The 22,883-nt window shown below is 40.3% G+C and overlaps 2 protein-coding genes across 3 annotated transcripts in view; both read right to left on the reverse strand.

Annotated features, from left to right (window-relative positions):
* FTCDNL1 (formiminotransferase cyclodeaminase N-terminal like) overlaps positions 1-22,883 on the reverse strand; it is a 454,166-nt gene that overhangs the window by 248,447 nt on the left and 182,836 nt on the right. The gene's annotated exons all lie outside the window — the stretch shown is intronic.
* Positions 1-22,883, reverse strand: part of SATB2 (SATB homeobox 2) — a 122,558-nt gene that overhangs the window by 87,807 nt on the left and 11,868 nt on the right. For both annotated transcript variants that reach the window (XM_081016779.1, XM_081016778.1), the window contains exon 3: positions 7,769-7,945. In XM_081016779.1, coding sequence (XP_080872905.1) covers positions 7,769-7,945 — 177 coding nt within the window. The remainder of the gene's footprint in view (positions 1-7,768; positions 7,946-22,883) is intronic.

The raw sequence follows: 22,883 nt of genomic DNA on the forward strand, positions 1-22,883 counted from the left end.
CACACATAAATTGCCAGTTTATTGTGAGTCTATAATCTTATACACACTTATCTGGCTGGGATCAAGTCCCACTGAAGTCTATGCAGCTGGCTTCTAAATAGGATTGTAGTGTGAATTACTTATACTACAGTGGTGCCCCGCAAGACGAATGCCTCGCAAGACGGAAAACCCGCTAGACGAAAGGGTTTTCCGTTTTTGAGTTGCTTCGCAGGACGAATTTCCCTATGGGCTTGCTTCGCAAGACGAAAATGTCTTGCGAGTCTTGAGATTTTTTTCCCGCTTTTCCCCCCCTTTATCTAAGCCGCTAAGCCTTTAATAGCCTTTTAGCAGCTAATCCGCTAAGCTGATAAGCCTTTAATAGCCGCTAAACTGCTAATAGCGCTAATCCGTTAAGCTGCTAATAGGGTTGCTTCGCAAGACGAAAAAACCGCTAGACGAAGACACTCGCGGAACGGATTAATTTCGTCTTGCGAGGCACCACTGTACTCAGGTGTATGCAGGATAGGAAAAAATATTTTTTCTTAGTTGAGAAAACTTTATAATTATTAAATAATAAATTCAACTTGAATATTGTATTTTACTAAATTTATAAAAAAGGCCCAAAATTGTTTAAGCAGTGTACATATATTAATAAGATAAGATAGTTCCTACCAGCAGGGTCACAGTCTAATAAACACACAATCCAAAAGAAAAAGGGAATGGGGAAGGAAGAGGGGCACAAGCACTGAAGCAGCTGCTCCTTTGCTGGCCAATGGTTGGGGCTATAACAAAGATCTTGTAAACAGCACATGAATAATCAAAGTTACTTCAACAAGAATTTATTTTAACATTACAAACTGATTTTATGATAAAGAAAAAGTCACAACTTAAAATTTTCTCTTCTGCACCAACAAATACATAGATGTCAAGTATAATCTTGCAGTAAAATAGATACAAGGACACCTGCAACATTCAATGAGGCTGAATGGGAACTTATAAGATTGTTTATAAATGGCTGTATGATTTTTCCTGAAATGATTTTCTATCTTTGTTTGACCATCAACAACTCTGGTTGTGCTGGAAAACAGAAGTGGATGTATGTGCTATTGAAGAGTGACTGAGTGTTTTCAAACCATTACTTGACTAGACAGGGTGTTAATAAAGGTGACTCTTCAGTCAGTGTTCATTTGATACTAAAATGAAAACAGTATAAACAAAAATAAAGGGATTTAACAACAGTACCCTTGTTGATCTGGGGGGGAGGGATCCCTGCTCTATCAACTGCTTGCATTACATGGTTAACACTTGAGATATAATTTCCAGAGAGCAAAGTTTATTATGGCAAGAGCTTTCATAGACTAGATTTCATTTGCATCTGATGAAGTGAATTCTAACAAAGTTATAATGTCATAGGCTTTCATGGATTAGTCTTTCAGATGCCACTTGAGATACAATTTCTTTATCCAGGCTCCGGTCGTAGTGTTATTGTGTAAATAAAAATGACTAGTATGCTGAAGCACTCACATATTTTTTCCCAGACTCATTCTCCATCTCTCAGATTCTCTTTACTGTACATGAACAATTATCCAAAGACATTGAGTTCTTTGCTATCGCAAAATCGGGTAGGGGTGGGGTAGCTGTGGCTCTCCAGCTGTTGTCAAACTCCAACAGCCCCAGACAGCATGGTCAGTTATCAGGTACTGTATATAGAAGCTGTAGTCCAAGAACATCTGGAGGGACACAGGCTCCCCATTCCTGGGCTGGATTGTAAGAAACTGGTTCCAATGCCAGTTCAGGGCATTTTTTCTAAGCAGATATAACAGGATGAAAAGGAAAATTGTGTGAAGTTTAACCCTTCTCCGTAACACTGGGAGGAAGGAGAATATAACAAAGACATACAAAATAATCTAAGAAATAAAATATACAAATGTAGCCCCATGAAAACATTTCATGGTTTATTTTGCTCCTTTCTTCTTATATTATTACATTACAGCCTATCTCTCTTCCCCCTCCCTATTAAAATGGGGTAAACGGATGAAAAATCTGGTATATCAAAATACAATGTTTCCTTCTGTTTCTTAATTTTAATTTTAAAATATTGCCTTTCTATTTATAAATGTGAATGCATAAAAAACCCCATAGTTAGGGGAAAGTGTGCCAGGGCATAAAGAAGATGCATTAATCCCCTTTCAGCTTCCTTCTTTACCCCACACCTTACTCCAGTCCAACGAAGGAGATCTGCATTGGAAATGGACATCCAAGTGTTGATCTCTTTAGCTGGATCAGGAACAGGCTAAAACGGGATGCAAATTAAATATGCATCCAAGCAGAGATGTCTATCCATTGAAAATACTGAAATGTGATTAGAGAGCATCTGCACTCAAATGCACATTGGGGTGTGTATCCAGTTTACGTCCTCTCACTTCTGATCCATCCATGTCCTTGAAAGCCTGATTCTACATGCAGAGCTTCATGGACCAGAGTACACAGCTCCATGGACAACCACTGCAGCCCCTCTTCTCAGGGGAGAAGCAGGGGGTTTATTATGTATTCAGTGTGTACCCTGCAAGACGTTCTCAACAGCTGTATGTACTACTCGCATATACAGGGTGAGTCTTTATGTGTATTCTGTATCCACAGGGCCTTTTTTAAAGGACTCACCCTGTATAACCTTTGTATGTGACAGCCTGCATGAAAGGAGATAATGATAATTCCTATTCAGATGTGTCTTCCATCCAGGAATTTCATAATATGTGAAGCAGACTTCCCTACAGAGATAGACGCAATTGCTTGGGATAGCAAAAACTCTTCACTGAGTCACTTAAATCCACATTTAATTTCTACCTAGATAGAAATATCAGACACCTGACCTTAAACATTCCCATTAGTACTGTCTGAATAGCTATATTATCCTTTACCTGCAGGCAAGTAGAACAAAAATCAGGACACCCCTCCAAGAGGTGAAGGTGCCAGTCTCACTCACACTGCCAAGCCCACCACAACTTCCCACCTAACTATTGGATCCTCTCCCCTGCACCATTCAAATTCTGTCTATTGAGACATCTAAACTGTGTCAATGGAGACATTTCCTGTCAGTGGTGATAGCTCAGAGGCAATGTAGGAATATAGGAAAAGCCTTATACTGAGTCAGACCATTGGTCCATCTCATTCAGTACTGTCTACCTTGACACGGGTGGTGCTGTGGGTTAAACCACAGAGCCTAGGACTTGCCAATCAGAAGGTCGGCGGTTCGAATCCCTGCGACGGGGTGAGCTCCTGTTGATTGGTCCCTGCTCCTGCCAACCTAGCAGTTCGAAAGCATGTCAAAGTGCAAGTAGATAAATAGGTACCACTCCGGCGGGAAGGTAAACGGCGTTTCCGTGCCCTGCTCTGGTTCGCCAGAAGCAGCTTAGTCATGCTGGCCACATGACCCGGAAGCTGTACGCCAGCTCCCTCGGCCAATAAAGAGAGATGAGCACCGCAACCCCAGAGTCGGCCACGACTGGACCTAATGGTCAGGGGTCCCTTTACCTTTACCTTGACTGGCAGGGGCTCTCCAGAATTTCAGACTAAAGTCTTACCCACCCCCATCTAGAGACGCCAAGGACTGACACAAACATGAACTCAGTTATTGAGAACCTTTCCCCAGTACACTCATAAATACCAGATATTGGTGAAAATCAACATGGGAATATTGCTGACTTCATGTTCTGCTTGTAAACTTCCCAGAGAGATGTTTGGCACCAGCCTACCTACCAGAAACTGCCTTCTGGGAAAAACTGAGACAAGCAGTTTGCCTATGACCACAAACCAAGTATCAAAACTGAAATATCTTCCCTTCTTAACCAGCAGCTCAGTCATATCACCTGAGTTTCTATTCTCTCAACTCCACACCTCATTCAAAAAAAGGTACTGAAATTTTGAAAGGCATTTGTCCATGGAAAAAATAGCATACAGTCCATTTACAGATAGATGGTGAGTTGGAAAGTCAGCTTATATGGTGAGCAAATGCTGCAGATACTCACAGCAGCTGACTGTATAGATGCTTCACAGAGGATGCCTAGAAGTAAAATGTTTTTAAAAGTGTGATGTGGTGGCAACTACTAACTGAAACTGCCTTGGTCGCACTGGTTGATGATCTCCGGCGGGCTAGGGACAAAGGTGAGAGCTGTTTCCTAGTTCCGCTGGATCCCTCAGCAGCGTTTGATACCATCGACCATAACATCCTTCTGGACCGTCTTGAGGGGCTGGGAGCTGGGGGCACTGTCATACAGTGGTTCCGCTCCTTCCTCCTGGGCCGTGTTCAGAAAGTGGTGGTGGGGATGAGTGTTCAGACCCCTGGGCTCTCACTTGTGGGGTGCCTCAGGGTTCTGTCCTCTCCCCCATGCTTTTCAACATCTACATGCAGCCGCTGAGAGAGATCATCAGGGGGTTTGGGCTGGGTGTTCATCAGTATGCGGATGATACCCAGCTCTACCTCTCTTTCGAATCAGAACCAGTGAAGGCGGTGACGGTCCTGTGTGAGTGTCTAGAGGCGGTTGGAGGATGGATGGCGGCTAACAGATTGAGATTGAATCCTGACAAGACAGAAGTACTGTTTCTGGGGGACAGGAGGCAGGCAGGTGTGGAGGATTCCCTGGTCCTGAATGGGGTAACTGTGCCCCTGAAGGACCAGGTGCGCAGCCTGGGAGTCATTTTGGACTCACAGCTGTCCATGGAGGCACAGGTTAAATCGGTGTCCAGGGCAGCTGTGTACCAGCTCCATCTGCTACGCAGGCTGAGACCCTATCTGCCTGCGGACTGCCTCGCCAGAGTGGTGCATGCTCTGGTTATCTCCCGCTTGAACTACTGCAATGCGCTCTATGTGGGGCTACCTTTGAAGGTGACCCGGAAACTACAACTAATCCAGAACGCAGCAGCCAGACTGGTGACTGGGAGCGGCCGCCGAGACCATATAACACTGGTCTTGAAATACCTACATTGGCTCCCAGTACGTTTCCGAGCACAATTCAAAGTGTTGGTGCTGACCTTTAAAGCCCTAAATGGCCTCGGTCCAGTATACCTGAAGGAGCGTCTCCACCCCCATCGTTCTATCCGGACACTGAGGTCCAGCACCGAGGGCCTTCTGGCGGTTCCCTCACTGCGAGAAGCCAAGTTACAGGGAACCAGGCAGAAGGCCTTCTCGGTAGTGGCGCCCTCCCTGTGGAACGCCCTCCCACCAGATGTCAAAGAGAACAACAACTACCAGACTTTTAGAAGACATCTGAAGGCAGCCCTGTTTAGGGAAGCTTTTAATGTTTGATGTATCGCAGTATTTTGGTGTTCTTTTGGAAGCCGCCCAGAGTGGCTGGGGAGGCCCAGCCAGATGGGCGGGGTATAAATAATAAATTATTATTATTATTATTATTATTAGGCCCCGGAATAAAATGTAGCACTTAGCCTTACCTCCGAGTATTTTTTCTAAGTCACTCCAATGTGCGCAGAAGCATCTGGATTAACACAGAGCAATCTCTGGACCATGACAGATGCAAAATATGCAAGCCAAGAAAATAAATGTTTAACCTGTTAGCCTAGCTACTGTTTCCTAAGGATGAAACAGGCAGTAGCCTATTTGAGTCAATCTCTCTTCCTCCACAGTGAAATGCTCAGCAAGTGTGTGGGTCAGTGAATGAAGCTGCATGCCTGCATAATGCACCCTTTCCTGGGATCTCCTTCCCTTTGTAGATGCCAAGAATGATGCCTTGGCTGCTTAATTCAGAATGTTCCACATGTTAGCTCACAACATGTTAAGCAACTGTGTTAACCAAGATGGATAGTGCTGTCAAAGAGGAAGCTGGTTCAGCATGACAGAAGCAGTGGGATATAGTGACCTTTATATTCAAAAAGAAATGTCCTTAAAATGGCATGAAGTGGTTCTTTTAAAACACTTTTCTTGCTTTTTTATGTTTGGTAACTGAGTGCAACATTGCTAGACTATTACTACACATACGCTTTATTTCCAGTTAGACCCTTAAGCTTGCTCATAAAGCTGGTGATGATTCACATTCTTTATCACACTGCTTTGATTTTTTAAAATCATTCAAAATTCTGATACCTAGATTTTATTGACAACTGAAACTCTCACAGAATATATCCAAATTTGTCAGGTGCATTTTTATAGTAAATAATGAAAATACTGGTTTGTGCCCCAAAATTATTTAAAAACCACTTGTGGTCCAATTCTAACCAGCTTTGCTAAGCAAGAATGCCTACTGAATTAAGTGAAATTAATTTGCAAGTAAACATGCTTAGAATCACAGCCTTAAATTAGTACAACTGTGCAAACCATCCAAATTATTTATCAAAAAAAAGCAAAGACCAATGATTTTTCTTGACTCAAGAAGTATCATTCCACTCCTTTATAAAGAATCTACTAAAATGCAGAGATAAATAATTTCAGCAACTTCCTCTTTTTAGGGTGGGGTGATGCTGGTTAGGGCTTCAACATTTCAGCTGCAATCCTAAAAAGTAGAGTAAGTCCCGTTGGACAAAATGGGACTTACCACTAAATATACATGTAAAGGATTGTACTGTTAAATGATTAATCATTTAGATTAACTGAATAAACAGTACCTATGGTCTACAAAAAAGGTACTGTGAATAAATTGGGTAGCAGACTTTTAAAATATATATTAAAGTACTTCTAAAGCTACAGATTAAAATAAACATTTTCTCTTTTCTCACTCATGGAAGGCAATGTCTTTTCTAATAGGATGCCGGCTATAATACACATATACATCTATACATCGTCTAAAAACTAAGTATGCTTCTTGTCATTGCTTTCACTCATTCAATTTATGTAAATTTAATGAGTAATCAACTAAAGCTCATGTGAACAATAAAGATATCTTTAACTGGGTGACAGATGAGAGAGAGAGAGAGAGAGAGAGAGAGAGAGAGAGAGAGAGAGAGAGAGAGAGAAGACATCTAAAACTGTAAGAGAATGTTCAGCTTCTCTCCAGGTAAACCCATAAGCTGAAAACAAAAGGCACATCAAGCTGCATAACACATAAGGTTCAAAACATTCATCTGTTACAACAATTAATATATTCAGTTCTGGACTGTAAGTTTAAAAGTTAGGCTTTGTTTTTTAATCATTTTTTCCTTCATAGAAAGGTCTCTCAATCTAGCATTTTTATAATCAAAATCTAACCAGACAACTGAAGCAAATTTCCTTAATTTGTCTCACTAATTGTTAGGAAACAATTAGCTATAAAATTTCTATTGGAGGAAGAAATTATTGTTGTTATAAAGTCTTTATATTTATCAGGAACATCTGCTAATGGCTTGGTCTGCATATCATATAAAGCCAAACTTTGGCTTAGCGTGCATGTGTGGGCTCCTGAAGAGACACTCACAGTGACTTTACTCATTCCAGTCCTTTTTGCTGCCACCCCCAGCTAAGCCAAGATTTGGCTTAGCCTGGACCCATGGTGATGCCCTCTCCAAACTAACCACATGTTGTACCCAAGAACAAACGTTGGTTAACAGCTCGTGGTTAGATTGCAGGGAGCTTAAGCATGAGCCTGGGATAGGATGACAAACTAAGCCAAATGCTGGCATAGCTGAGCTTGGCACAGCAGCAAAAAGGAGCAAAGTGGCTTTTGTTCAATGGGATTTCCTCCATGTAATGTAAGCAGGTTTAAGGTTTACTATTAGCTTCCTTATTTGCCTTTAGAATACATCCTGAGACTATGGAAGAACTTACTGCATGCTAGTGACTAAACAATCAAATACTTTTATGCAGTACCTTGTGCCTGAGCAGCAGAGCTGTGAGAATATCCGAGAGCCAGGAGTGCTGTCTCCACCAGCTGACTAAAAAGCACATCTTTGCGAACCAGAACAAACTCTGCATGTTCTTCTCGATTATCATATTCGAGAGATGTGTCCAGCTGCTCCACCACACAAAAGACAGGAATCATCAAACCTGGAGGGGAAAAGATGGTTGAATCCACAATTAGAGACCATAGCTATTGGATCAGACCAAAACTCCAGGTAATCCAGAATCCTAGATGCCTTTGGGAGGCCTACAAGCAAGTCCTAAAGGAACAGCCCTCCCTTGCTGTACACCCAGAAGCACCGAGGTTTCAGAAGTGCACTGCCTCTTAACAGTGGAATTTCCACTTAGCTAGCAGACCTAATATCTATGGATTTGTCTAACCATTTAAAAAAGCAATCTAAGCTAGTGTTCATCACCAAATTGAAATAGTCTTATTCCACCTCTCAGTCAAGGACTCCCAAGACAGCTAAAAACATTTTTATACATATCTATTAAAATTATACAAAAGCAGAACAATAAACAAGAAATCAGTTCAAACAGCCGTAAGATCAAATTTCATTAAAATCTAGAAAGAATAGAAATGTTTTAAAGTGTTGGTTAGAAGCAGCTAGGGTGGGCACTTGACAAACCAATAGGGGCGGGAAGCTCCAAAGATACAAAGGTACAACAACTGAGAAGACTACATTGCCACCTTCAAAAGGACAGAGACACTCTGAGGAGCACCTTCCAAGAGGGTCTGAACAGTCAAGTAGGCTTATAGGGAACCAGGTGGTTTTTCAAGTACACAAGGCCAAGCTTATAGGAGTCACCACCACAGAATAACTGTGAACTACATGAAATAGTTCTTTTTCTCTCTTTGCTAACAAAGCACACACACAAATCCTTCAACATTTATTAAAGATTAATAAATAGATTATGAAACGGTCTTCAGAAGGAGATTATGTCATTGAGTTGTTTCAAATAAATCATCAAGCACATTATAATCATTATCACTTTGCTCTAACCACTAACTTCCTAGGTCCAGTTTACCATAAATCAAGTATATTATTCATCATGTCTATAGTTTTTAATTGTGTAAAAGTGCTTTTCAATCCTGAAAAACTCATCTTCAGAACAATCCAATTATATACACCACTAATTTTCCTATTTTACATATAGGGAATTAAAACTGAATTAGCTAAAAATACCCACAAAATATATTCCTGAAACAGGACATGAGCTCAGGCTTTCCAATGCCTTAACACAGGAATTAGCAACTGGTACCCAGGGCCAGTCAGAACTTGTGTCACCCCAGGGCATCTGTGTCTGGCAGCAGCTACAGCAAACAGATATTTTAAAATTTCCCACATTAACCCCAATAAAGCACTTGTAGGGAATTTAAATGGTTGTCTATTCTTGCTGTCACCAAGTAACTACACAGCCAGGAGCTCGCCAGGATCAGAAGGGACCCACCAGAGGTTATTTTGTTAAGCGATCTCCCAGCCTTGAGCACAGGCCTGCACAGCATAAGGTGCACGGCCAACTGCAGTCTCCTCTTTGACATTTGCCGCCTCCTAAGGAATTCCAACTACCCATGGTTTGTTGTTCTTTCCCACCTCTTTCTAGAAATATATAAGCTCTCCCAAGCCCATAAAAACCTGGAAATATAAAAATGTCTGCATATTTGCATTGCTTCTCCTCTCACTGGATTCAATGGCTCCTCCTGAAGTTGGCACCAGTTTTTTCCAGTTTGTTGCAGTCAACTATGCTGCACAATCCACATGTATCTCAGGCACTGAGGTACATCTGAGAGAGCAAGTCTTGTGTAGTGCTGCCACCAAACTTAGAGAGAAGAAGCAGAAATAGTGGAGAACACACAGAACAAGATGAATAGAAAAGGTGTACTGAAAAAAGGGATGGGGAAAGAAAGAAAGCACTCTAGCATGTAAAGAGAGTTGGATAACAGAGCAAATGAAGGGGAGGTAGGCAGAAAAAAGGAGGTAAACAGAGAATGGGCTGAACACATAACACAATGGCAGCAAAACCTACATGTGCTGGAACAAAATGAAGTGAAGCCTCAGGCTTACACACTTTCCCCGCTCTTCTCATCCTCCCACAGATCTGGGAAAGACTGGGTCAGTGTTTCAATCCACTTTCCCCCCCATCTGAGATTGCAGTGGTTTATCACAAACACTGGTCAGTTTCTAAACAAGAAATTTCCAGCCACGCATTATAAAGCTTGGTCAATGGCTCCCTCACTTCTGCTGCATGAAGACATACTGTAGCTTCATGCTAGTAAAATGGCCAGTGAAAAGTATTGAACCATGAGATGCTATCTTCATTTGGAATGGAGATGCTCACAATGCTGATTTGAGAACCTCGCAAGAAGAGCAACTAATTAGGCAATGCTCCTTTGTTCTGTCATTGCAATATATCATATTTGTACTCCCACCTTTAGCCCTATGGCATGAGAGGTTGCCTGTTCTCCTAATTCAGTATGAAAATCAGCAGATGAAAGTAGGGAACAACATAATTATTTCTTGCCAGATTAAAATCTATTTCAAAATAAATACGTTTTGCACTCTAACAAGTGTCACTTACTCCCATACAAAAGCTTGGTTCATTCTAACAGTGCAGTATTACAGCAAGTGAAGCCCATCAAAATTATTAAAAATTGGGATTGTATGATGATGTAGTAAATATTTTTTGTTAGTCCTCCCACATCCAGGAAAAAAGTTTTAAAAAGCAGGGGAAGGAAAAGTAATTTGTCTAGAAAACAAATCTTTTCCTATTATAGTAAAGGTAAATGGACCCCTGACCGTTAGGTCCAGTCACGGATAACTCTGGGGTTGCGGTGCTCATCTCGCTTTACTGGCCGAGGGAGCCAGCGTACAGCTTCCAGGTCATGTGGCCAGCATGACTAAGCCGCTTCTGGCGAACCAGAGCAGCGCACGGAAACGCCGTTTACCTTCCTACCGGAGGGGTAGCTATTTATCTACTTGCACTTTGCGGTGCTTTCGAACTGCTAGGTTGGCAGGAGCAGGGAGCAAGCAATGGGAGCTCACCCCGTCGCGGGGATTCAAACCGCCGACCTTCTGATTGGCAAGCCCTAGGCTCTGTGGTTTAACCCACAGTGCCAACCGCATCCCTTTTCCTATTATAAACAAGGCCAAATTTCACATATGAGGATGTAATCCAGCCAAAGTTAGCTTTTAACAGAGGACAACAGGAAAGAAAGCTAAGCACATCTCTAGCTCTCCCACTAAAATCAACGGAACTTAAATATGCTTAACATTGGCATGATCTTATTAAGTAATTCTATGTAGTTATGTTCTCCAAGTGTTACTAGTATCAACCCTTTCCCTTTATAATTAATTCAACAAAGCAGATTAGAAGAAACATAGTATCAGTAGAATGTTATCAACATAGTGACTGAACACTGACATTCATCATGCATACAAAAAAAATTATTAAGCTTTGCAGATTTACTTAGACTAAATCTCATTAAGCTCCGTGAAACTTGCTTCTGAACAAACTTTAAATTCCACTTGCTTTTTCTTTTTGTGTCACAAAACTTTACTGTACCCGATTAAATATAGTTTGTTATATATTTACTATGTTCTAATCTACATCCCCTTTGTACAAAAAGTGAAAATTACTGGTTACTGCCGTATGAGTCTTGGGCTCATGTACTATCTAACCCCTTTCCTCTGGTGCAGTTGTGAGAACATCAAAAGCTTCCATTTCCATTGCTATTTAATCACAGTTTAACGTTATATTCAGAATATGCAGACCATAAAAATGGAATTCCAAACATTAAATGAGCACTGACTACATTTGCTCAGACTCATCATCAGGATATTACCTTGTACCCAATTACATCTGGGAAAGAGTCTAGAAACTAGATAAAAAGAATTGGTTCTCAGTACAAAGCCTGTCCCAGCTTCCTAATACAGCAGTACTCTAATGGCCACTCAAATGAACTGGATTGTCCAAGCTCTACAGTACTTCAGATCCAGCAAACTTTTCACATCAGAGGCACCAGCTTGTGAGGGCCATTGGGAGGGAGTCAGTGTTGCACACCTGACATTAGGACATTGGGAGGAGCTTGGGGAGAAGCTGAACGGGGGGGGGAGCACATGACTTCAATGGCCGGCGGCTCCTCCACCACCACCTCCTGGCACTACCAGTAGAAGGCCACTTCCACTCTCCTTCTCCTCTTCAGGAGGAGGAGGAAGAGCCGTCCACTGGAGCCACACTGTGCTTGGCTCCACACTTTACCTCCACACTTTTTGGACATGGGGGTAGCCCCCACACCAAAAATATTCAGGGGGCCAAAAGGGCTCCATCCCCAGGAGCTGGTGCCCATTTCACATTTTTGTAACAGAAAATTTTGCTGTTACTATGTTGAAGCCTATAGTTCTGTACCTCCTGCCAACCTAGCAGTTCGAAAGCGCGTCAAAGTGCAAGTAGATAAATAGGTACCGCTCCAGCGGGAAGGTAAACGGCATTTCTGTGTGCTGCTCTTGTTTCACCAGAAGCGGCTTAGTCATGCTGGCCACATGACCCAGAAAAACTGTCTGCGGACAAATGCCAGCTCCCTCGGCCAGTAAAGCGAGATGAGCGCCGCAACCCCAGAGTCATCTGCAACTGGGCTTAACGGTCAGGGGTCCCTTTACCTTTATAGTTCTGTACATTTACATTTAAATGTATGGACATTTATCAGAACCACAAGAGAAAAGCTTGTAACTATAAAAGTTACACTTAGGTCAGTTGTTTTCTGTGGCTCCTAGCAGGGAGGGGGCACAGTCCTTCAGGGATGGAGGAGGAAATGGTAGGATCCTGAGGCAGGATCTGCAAAGATCTGGGTGGGTTGAATGTCTGGCAGGGGTCTTTCACTGATCTGGGGGTGACTGCAACCCCATTGCTTTGCCTTCTCAAATCAGGTTGGGAGAAATAGACCTCAGGAAGGGCTGCTACCTAGTTCAAATGCTAGTCCCAAGTGTATGGTTTCAGGAGGAGGTTGAAGAGGTCCTGATTGGTTCCTCTTCTACTCTTGGTCTTTCATTACTGACGCAAACCACAGATCTCCACATGCAATTGTGCATAATAGTTTCTACACACTCACCTACAGCAGTGATTATTAATGTTGCACTGATACGAGTTCCCACAAGGAAGATAAGTTAAGACCCCCAAAAATTACTTTGAGAAGTCTGACCGAAAAGATCTTGGAAGACATACAGCTTAGACAATCCAGTCCAAACAAACAAAAACAAATGCAAAAGAGGAGGGTGTTTGTTTTGATTTTTAAAAGATTTGGAATGTGTGTGTGTGTGTGTGTGTGTGTGTTGTACCCAATTCTAAAATTATGTGTAATACCAATGTAATTTAAGACAAATACAGAAGTGGAAATGTTTGCCTAAAGAGAAGAGATGTTAACAACAAGAATTTGTAACAGGGTCTCAGTTTGGAATAGGAGCAGAACCTGAAGATGCCTCAACTAACACCACCATCACCAGTGTGGCTTCCTTAAATGATTGCCCAAAAGCTTTCTTGATCTATCATAGGTGCCAACTCCCTGAAGCTCTGAGTGCCCGAGCACCCACAAAATTCCCCATGAAGGGGCCAGGCACCCACTCCTGTCATCTATTGAGTAAGTTATCATTCCTTATCATTTTTCTCATAGGAATTCTGAAGGTCAAAATCATGTGTTTTCCATTAAATCACACCTACCCTTTTGCTCTAGAAATACAACAGCCAGAGATTGTACTGGCAGTCCACTGCAATGCTGGTCCACATTTTGACACATGACATTAGGGGTACCGTCCCACATTAGTCCCACTGAACTCAACATAGCATACTTCTGAGTAGTCATGGATAGGACTGCACTACACAACAACCATATTACAAAATTATTTGGGTCAACAATCTGTAATATGAACAAGTTATTTATCAATTGGCAAATTAATATGGTTGTCATATTATTTGAACAAGTTTCAAGTTGAAACAAATGCTATGTGTTTTCTAAAGACTCTTCTGTCTATAAAAGCCAACACAAAAAGATAATCACAAGCCAAAGGTAGATTGGGAGAGCATAGGAATAAAGGGGATACAACAGGCTCCACATCTCAGGAAATGATGATTTTCCTGTTTACTTCTGGGGGGGAAATATAGTCATCTGGTGTCTAAGCCAGAATCAGAGAGGGTAAAAGAACTGACTAACCTGCACTAAGTAGATAAGAGGGCTGGAGGGGGCAATAGGGGGCATATAGAAACTTCTCAATACACCCTTAGAGCCTGTCATTCTCACTGAATACATATGGGCCAGAGGTGAAGATGGAGAAATGACTGAGCAATGTAATCCTATGTGTCTAGGTGTTGTATCCACAGAGTCCAATGGCTTTAGTTGGAAGAGATGAGAAATACAGACATTAATGTAGTTGGCTACATTCAGGTTTTACTCCTTTTAAAAAAATACACTTTCAGTGCAATTCTGTACATGTTTACTCAGAATTAAGCCACAATTCATTTAGTGGGACTTATTCCCAAATAAGTGAGTCTACAATTGTAACTTTAATGTAACTGAAATGGGGGGAATGTTTTTCTTTCTAGTATCTTTAGTGTATGTGTAGTTATGAGAAGCAGCCAAAATCCAAGGCAAGTAATAATTCATTTTGTCCAGTAGCCTGATATTGCAGTCCTATAAACCTGGGAGTAAAGCTCATTTATCCAATGGGATTTGCTTTTCTCCCTTTGGTTCCCCCCCCCCCCCCGTACTGTAAAAGCAAAGAAAAACACAAAACAACTCAGTAAGTACCAAAACAAAATGGACAAAAAAAGGTAAGACAATAGGATGGCACTTGTTAGTGAAAAAACACTATTTCCTAGGATAAAGAGAAAATTCAGTGTAAAATGATTAACTCTTATCTTCTATTATTATTAAGATTCATATATTTTCTACCACAAAGATAAAAGCAAAGAACCTGTAAGAGCCAAATGGAGAAGAGTTATTGCCTCATGATCACAGTTGCATTGTCCACCACAAGTAGACAGTCATGCATAGCACTGCATAGTAAGAAAGTGACAACACTGTAAATGATAGTCTCAGTTTTCCTAATTATTTCATCCCTGATCAAAAGCAACAGCAATGTTCAGCTGTTTCAAGCTAATCAACCTCACAGATAAGCCATAGCTCTTTTAAAAAAGCAAGCTCATAGACAAATGGTTCACAAACTGAAAAGTTGTTGCTCTGTCTAACATATACTTCAGTATCTGAGAAAACACGCACTCATGATTTTTTCCACATGACTAGTGCAACAAATCTTGTTACAGTACTAGCTCACTCTCTTCCTTCCCCTCACCCATCCTCTCTCTCTCTCTCTCTCTCTCTCTCACACACACACACACACACACACAGAGAGAGAGAGAGAGAGAGAAGAAAATACTGTATATCCAATGGTTCCACTCAGTTGATACTATGAGTTCCATCAGCGGAAGAGATTGAAGCAATATTCAGCAATACGTCTCCCACCTACAGCCCTCCACACTTCCCTCACCAACTCCAGAGGGTTGCAAGATGCTCTAAAACAGAATCTGGGGGCAGAGGAAATTGCTAAAAATTGCATGCCACCCCAATCTGCTAACAGAAGCCTTACAATCAGCTGAGCTACAACTTTGGATAAAATACATCATTTTAAAGAAAAGATAGCATACATATTGCTACTATCTTTATTTTCCTCTGAAGATGTAATTCCTTACCAGGAGAAAAAAGAACCCTGTCAAACCCAACTTTTCCATTTATGTTAAAGGCAGGCTATGGCTCTGAAAAAATGCATATTAAAAAACAAAACATAACATAACTAGTTATTTCTTAATACAACTTAGCCATTTCATTTGTTGTTTTACAAATATCCCACACTACTATATATAATAACATGAACTAATGGAAAATATACTAATATTTCACTTCAAAAGAGTGACGCCATTTTAGAACTAGTACCTTAGATGTTTTTATAAAACCACCTATTTAATACATACTAGTGCTTTTGATGCCCGTGGCATTTTTAAAAATGGTTCAGGGTGAGAGAATTAAAGAGAATTCCCTGCACAGCTATAATTTTTAAATGCCAATTTCTATGCCAGATTCCACCCACAATTAATTTTAATGGTCACGTTACAATGTCTTAAAAGTGAAACTACAAATAGACCTTGTACTGAAATATTAGGATGTCATCATATGTATGTTTACAGTAAAAGCTTTTTCCAAAAGGAAGAAAAGTGAAGAAACTACTGTATTCACATCTTAAGAGACTAGAAAACCCTGTTGATTTTAAAAGGCAAGTTTAGTGAATTATTATTATTAGTGGATTTTTCTACTATACAATATATTATATTGCAGGGTTGGAAAAACCTTTGGCACTCCAGGTATTGTTGGACTAAAATTCCCATCATCTCCAGCCAGCATGGCCAGTGGTCAGGGAGGACAGGAGCTGTAGTCCAACAACAAGTGGACAATCTGGGGGACTGAACTACCAAACTGCTCAGGCAAATACTATGTCCTGGCTCCCACCCAACAAATCCAGACACAGGAGCTTTACCTGAAAGATCAAAACAAATAGATCTTTATTCAGGCAAGTGATGGCACAAGCTCAGCAGCAAACACAGTGCACTCAGGAGGACGGCAGGAAGTTCAAAACTGCAGGGAAATGACAAAGATGGCCCACCAAGTTTCCCCATCCCTCCTGCCAAGCTTTTAAAGACAAGGTATGACACGTTCGCAGACTCTCCTGCCTTGTGGGAATGTTGCGTTTTCAAGTGTGCCCCTACCAAGGTGGGTGGGTCTGCTCCCATCTGCAAAGGTGGCACCTGGTTCCAGGCAACAGGACTGCAACAGCCTCCCCACTCCACTGATCAAAGCCCTCTCAACTCCGCGTGAAGGTCAGAGGGGGAGCCAGCATCCCTGCTCCTCCTTCCAAAGCAACTGAAATGGAAATTCCCCTCTTCACCAACCCAGGTCCCACAATTCACACACAACACCCCACACACATTCTTTTCATCCTTGTCTTCTATGGGGGCCTGCTAACCCAAGTCCAAGAGTGTTGCTCATGATGTACTGTAGTTTGATGGTATTTTATCTTGTGTAAATAATCCATGAGGTCACAATGCTCTCATATCATTGGTGCCTAATTATTTATTTTTAACATGATATGACCTCAACAAAGGCAGGATTAAGGGCCCCTTGCTTTCCATACCCACATGAATCAGGGTATGTATACATGTATACACACTTTGTTTAGGAGCAGGCACCCTCTGCTCTATGCCTTAAGACACCATCACATTTAAAAACTGAAGCCTTTTATGGATGTTGTGTGCTTTGTTAGCTGAATTTCAGTTGAAATAAAATTGCAGCTGTTTAAGTCTCTCCTACCATTCTAATAAAAACCAAGATCTATTTGCTACAAAAAATGTAAATAACGGTTGATTACAAAAGCACAGAAATTTGATTTCATTGTTCCAAAACAATCAACTTTATTTGGCTTTGCAACTCATATCCTTTGTAATAATTATTTTTAAATGGTGGTTTCAATCAGGGGTGGCTAACCTTTTTTAGTCTAAGAACATTAGTTTTTGACCAACCCTCTGGGTGCCACATGCAAGGGGTGGGTATGGTCACACACAAACAAACACACAGGTAAACATACACACAGGGACACAATCCTGTGCAAATCAGTTGAGGGGGCAATTTACTCAATCAATCTGAGGGAGGGAGAGATTTACAACTGCATTATGGCCCTGATATTAGCACACCCTACCACTATGTCTACTTTTAAAATAACTTTTTCTCACTGCCACCAAAATTGGGATGGGAGGCAGAAAATTTAGCTGAGGGGGCTTGTTAAGGCTCCAAAACTAAGGGTATTTTATTTTATTTTTATTAAACTTCTATCCTGTCTTTCTTCCCAAAAGAGCACACAATGGCAAAACATGGTGGTAAAACAGTACAAGTAAAAATAAAATAAAAACATATTTAAAAACAATTAAGGACTTCTAAAAACACTCCTGCTTTAAATACTTGATTGTATTTGACCAATGATAACAGAGACCCCAGCAGTAAAATAGAACCTAATGAAGGCATATAGCTCATGAGAAGGAAATGTAAGTGAAGTGATGAAGGAAAGCACTCTTAATTTAGACCACTGTGGGCCATTTTAAATGCAACAATAAAGCATGATTTGGAGCATGTTGGTACAGTCATAGCTTGATGGCTACAGAGCTTGATCATTAGGCTATAGTCAGCAATGTGGAGTGGAAGATTTTCCAGTGCTAGGGTTGCTATACTTTGAAAAAAGAGAACATATTTACAGACTTCTACGTTTAACTACGGATTGCTATGATGACTCTCATTTTAAATACCCCTACTATATGTAGGCTATAGAAACTGAGGTATATTGTTAGTAGCAATGTTCTTAACTTTAACGAGCCTGCCAGAGTAGAGCCGTGGGTGCCGCAATTACAAACACCCATGTGACCACAACACTGGCCTACAGCCGCTGTTCCTCATTGGCCCTAGGGAGAAGGGTGCAGACATGCTGCAGAGTGCTCCCATTCCATTCATGAAAAACGAGGGCTGGGAGCACGACGCATGGGGCTTTTAAAATTGTTTCTATTTTAACAAATTATTGGGTTGTTGTAAACAAAACAAAAATCCAAATAAAAAAACCTGGACATTCTGCCAAATTTTAAAAATCCCCCCCGACAGAAATTTTAATCCTGAAAAAGAGGAGGTGTCCAGGAAAAAGAGGACATATGGCAACTATCCAGTGCTTTATTCTGTTTTATAAATTCATTAGTAACAATCAATGGGTGCCAACTTCAAATAAAGCATAGGCAACCTTGGCCGTTTCAAAGTTTTTAGCTTTGTTTACTGAATACAAGTAAAATAAACATGCTAAATTAGTTCATGCTCTAGGGCATCAGAAAAAATTCTGATGCAAACTAAAAAAACTTATGGTGCAAATTACATTAATTATATTAATTTGAAAAGAAAGGTTTTCTGGGATTTTTCTCTATCCAAAAATTCCCAGAAAACCCACATCATTGGCCTTAGCACATGTGTCCCCTTCTCTCTTTACATACTCCAATTTTCTCCCTCGGTTCCAATTTAGTGTCAAACCAGAGTCTGCCATTACATCCAAAGTTGGGCAACCTATCAAAGGGAAGAAAGAAGCACACAAGCATAGAGCTTGATCACTTAATGCCATACTACGATTCCCCTCCCCCCATTTCATTTCTATACCGCTTTATATTTTAAATAAAAAAATCTCAAAGCAGTTTTGTTATTACATATAAACCAACCCTCTTAATGTATTAAAAATACTAATTATTTTGTTTTGCCCCTTGAGTTGCTTCTAAGCCATCTGAACTGAATGGTTACCAGGGTCTGGCCCTGAGTTGGGCAATAATTCTTTATCTCTTCCTGCTCTCCTCTCACCATTGCTCCCAAGCTTATGGCTGCCTTGGCACAATTCAGATATACATATGTAAACTAGGTTATATTACCTAACAGAGAAAAGGGAAACATGGGAAGGCATCAAGAACAGAAAAATAAGGGAGGAAGCCTCCAGGAGCACAGAAGCTTATCGAGCCCAATGCATATAAAAAATAAATCCACATTCAGGGGCACTCTTGTATATTTTACCAAGGTGAGTCTTAGCCCTGCATGCTGATGGTGCCAAGGGTGATCCTGAAGAATTTATATTTAAAAAACTTTTTACTTCAAACATACATCTCTGTATTTGCTTATCATTCACTATACTCTATGTCTACTTACCCAAAATGCAAAAAAAAAAGCAGCCAAACATTATATAGAAGCTACTATAATCAATTTCCAAGACTATTACCCTATTTTCCCTATAGGTAGAATGGTCTTGCAGTAACAGATGTTAATAACATTCATTTCACACCGTGTTCATTTAACTTTTGAGAGTCCTTGAATTTGCAAACAAAGGTTTATTAGTTAACTTTTCATCAAAGAATTTGAAGTATTATTGCCTTTCAGTTCTATGCAAGCTGAATGAACAGGAACATACATATTGTAAACTATGATATGTACATGAATATTAAGAAAATCAATTTGCTGGTGTGTGCATAGTGCTGTTGCTTGTAGAAATATCCTCAATTTACTGTGACTAGTTTGCTCACAAAGTACTGCCATTATGATTTGAATCATCTGCACAATACATTAACAATTCTGTTTCTAGACTACAGAAGCTCCTAGCCTGAAATGTAAGGATAAATGTTCCATGAGATCACCTTCCTACTATACAACCTGCCTAGTCTCCACCTGAACTGTGCTATAAAGATCTTGGATTACTGTACAAGGAAATTGGTAGTCTGAAAGGCCTCATTTTACATCACAAGTAAAATATGGTTCTATACTCTGCCAGCTTAGAAACCAAGGAACGCTACACTAAATCATATTCTGAGCCACCGTATATTCTGCAGTCTAAACATCCAAATGGGAAGGCTCCTTTCTTCCTAATCTTGCCCTTTCATGGCACCATTTTTCTAAGCGGCAGGAACACTTAAAAGTCAATTCAGGAAGAAATCAGCATATACCTCACCTTTCAATATCTCCCAAGTCAAATACATAATTATGGAATCACTAGTAATATATGGTTCATTGTGAGACTGCAAGGTGCTTGAAATAATAATTCTGGGCAATCAAACAATGCATTAGGTTGTATGGATAAAATTCAAGCTAATTTGGAACCAACAATAAATTCAGATCAAACAAAATGGAACTTGCAAAAGAAATGCAACAGGAAATCTGAAAATGGATCTGGGAAAATGCTTATAAACTTTCAGGGGAATTTCCACACATTGTTATTTAGTTAGTATTTAGACCAACACAATTAAGCACAATATCCCCAAATGTCAGTGATAAATGTTGACACTCTAGGGCTTTGAGGGCAATTTTTTACATTTTCGGACATACCCCTAGACTAATACATTGAAATTTGTCAATAACAGAAATCCAAAATACTACTGGATATAGCATTCCAAATGATCCTCTTGTAATTTCAAAAGGGATAGTATTGGAATATAAAAGACTCATCTCTCAAAAGCAACATGTATGGCAATCTCTTAGGAGAAAAGCAAACGCTATTGATCTGATATTGATTAATAGTTTATAAGAATTTGGGATACAGTATGCATGTCCAAACTAAAACACAGCAAAAGTCAGAGAAAGCAGGCAGCAAGTTGTACATTTATAGAGAAACTGAGCCTTTTTATTTTGTATTAGAATAACGAAGTACAATAAAGTAGAAGATGTACTATATCCTTATGTGGTATTAATAGAATCTGTTAGTAATAAGGTAGCTCTAATATCTTTCTTTTTTCCTATTTTATCAGAAATAATCACCATTTATTTCCACCACAACAGTTTTGTTACGCTGTATGATATTGGTAAATTATTGTATCATAATCGAATATTGCACTTATTACAATTTTCTGATGTACGTTTGGCAAATACTATTTTTAAGAGACTGGGGAGGATCATGTCAGTTTTAAGGGCTTACAGAGTTCAACAAACAAATAAGCCAAAGCTTTCCAAACTGTCTGTCAAGACACGTTTGTCTGTCGGCTGCAGTGTGTAGGTGTGTCGCACGAATGCTCCCCGTGCTCCTCCTGGGGCTGGAAAAGGGTTAGTGTAACCTCCGGTTTGCTAGTAAAACTGAATTACTATGTCATGAAATGATGCATGTCTAAAAAATGTTTCACCAACATGAAAAATTTGGAAAGCTCTGAAATAAGCAAGCACACCCACTGTACTGGGAAGTTTGCAAATAACTTCATCATAACAAAGCTTACAGTTTGCCAGGGACCTTACTTTATCTCTAATTATTAATTCACTTGATCTAGATGCAGGACTTGTTTATAGTCACCACTTTGAGAGCTTTTCTTCTATCCCCACAGAAGAAAAATGCAGGTAGTCACTGGTGAAGAGATCAGCTGAACGCTACACGACAGGCAGGCCCAGCTTCTGTACTTCAACAGTTTGCAATAGCAAACTGGGAACTGAGGCCACTCAGACAACAGTTTTCACACTGTGCATTCGTGGAGATAAAGGTTGCAGTGGTGGGGTGGGGAGATGGAGCACAAAAAGTAGATGCATGAATTAGGACAAAGAGCTGAGAAAAGTGTACGGTGGTTTACATCCTAGTTGCTCCTCTGTTTGTGTAATAAGGATAAGTTTTTATGAACTCTCCATCCATTTGTAGCTTGCTGCACCAAATCCTGCACCATCCAACAACCAGGATCATATTTTCAGGGGCCTGGGGCCTGCGGAGGGATGGGTAAGGCAGAATAGCCCCGCTCCATGAATGTGAATTATTTTCCATTCATGGAACAAAAGTTAGGATCCAAGACACATTTTGGGAAGAAAACTTCACTGTCTCCACCACTCAGATATTCCTTCGATTTCATAAAGCTGGCATATGACAAACGGATCAAGTTGTAATGAACAAAGGGGAGGGGGAATTAAACTGGCAACAGGAAGTGCTTCCTCTCACTGAATTTAAAAGGCATAAGCCCAATTATTTCACCTCTACTTTAAAATCTTAATAACAGCAGTTACTAAAAACTTGTCCATGTCTGTGAGCACAAGTTGCATATTTTCTACCATAAATACAGATTTTAGCTAACAAGATGAAGTAAACTAAACACCAGTTCAGTTACTCTGTATTTTCTCAAAGTCTAAAAATTGGTAGACTATGTGACAGGTCCATCTCATTTTTCTTAATGATGTTTTTATTATTCTTTCACCCAATTAAAACAGAAATGGATATTGCATCTTCTGACTGTATAATTGTTATTGTAATCTGTTTTCGATCACTGCTTGGGAAATTGGTCCAAAACAACATAAACTATCCACAGCCTCAAAATTCAAGTCATTTTCTTTTACTACGACACTTAAGGAGACATCTATCATGTTGCTCTGCTAGCATGTGAGTATTATGGCAAAAAAGTTATTTGTAAGTTGGGAAAAGACATTATGAAAGGCACCTTTTACTGCAAAGTAATGCATAACTCATAAGTGAGA

The sequence above is a fragment of the Podarcis pityusensis genome (genome assembly GCF_964106645.2).
Source record: "Podarcis pityusensis genome assembly, chromosome: 1".
Classification (NCBI taxonomy): domain Eukaryota; kingdom Metazoa; phylum Chordata; class Lepidosauria; order Squamata; family Lacertidae; genus Podarcis; species Podarcis pityusensis.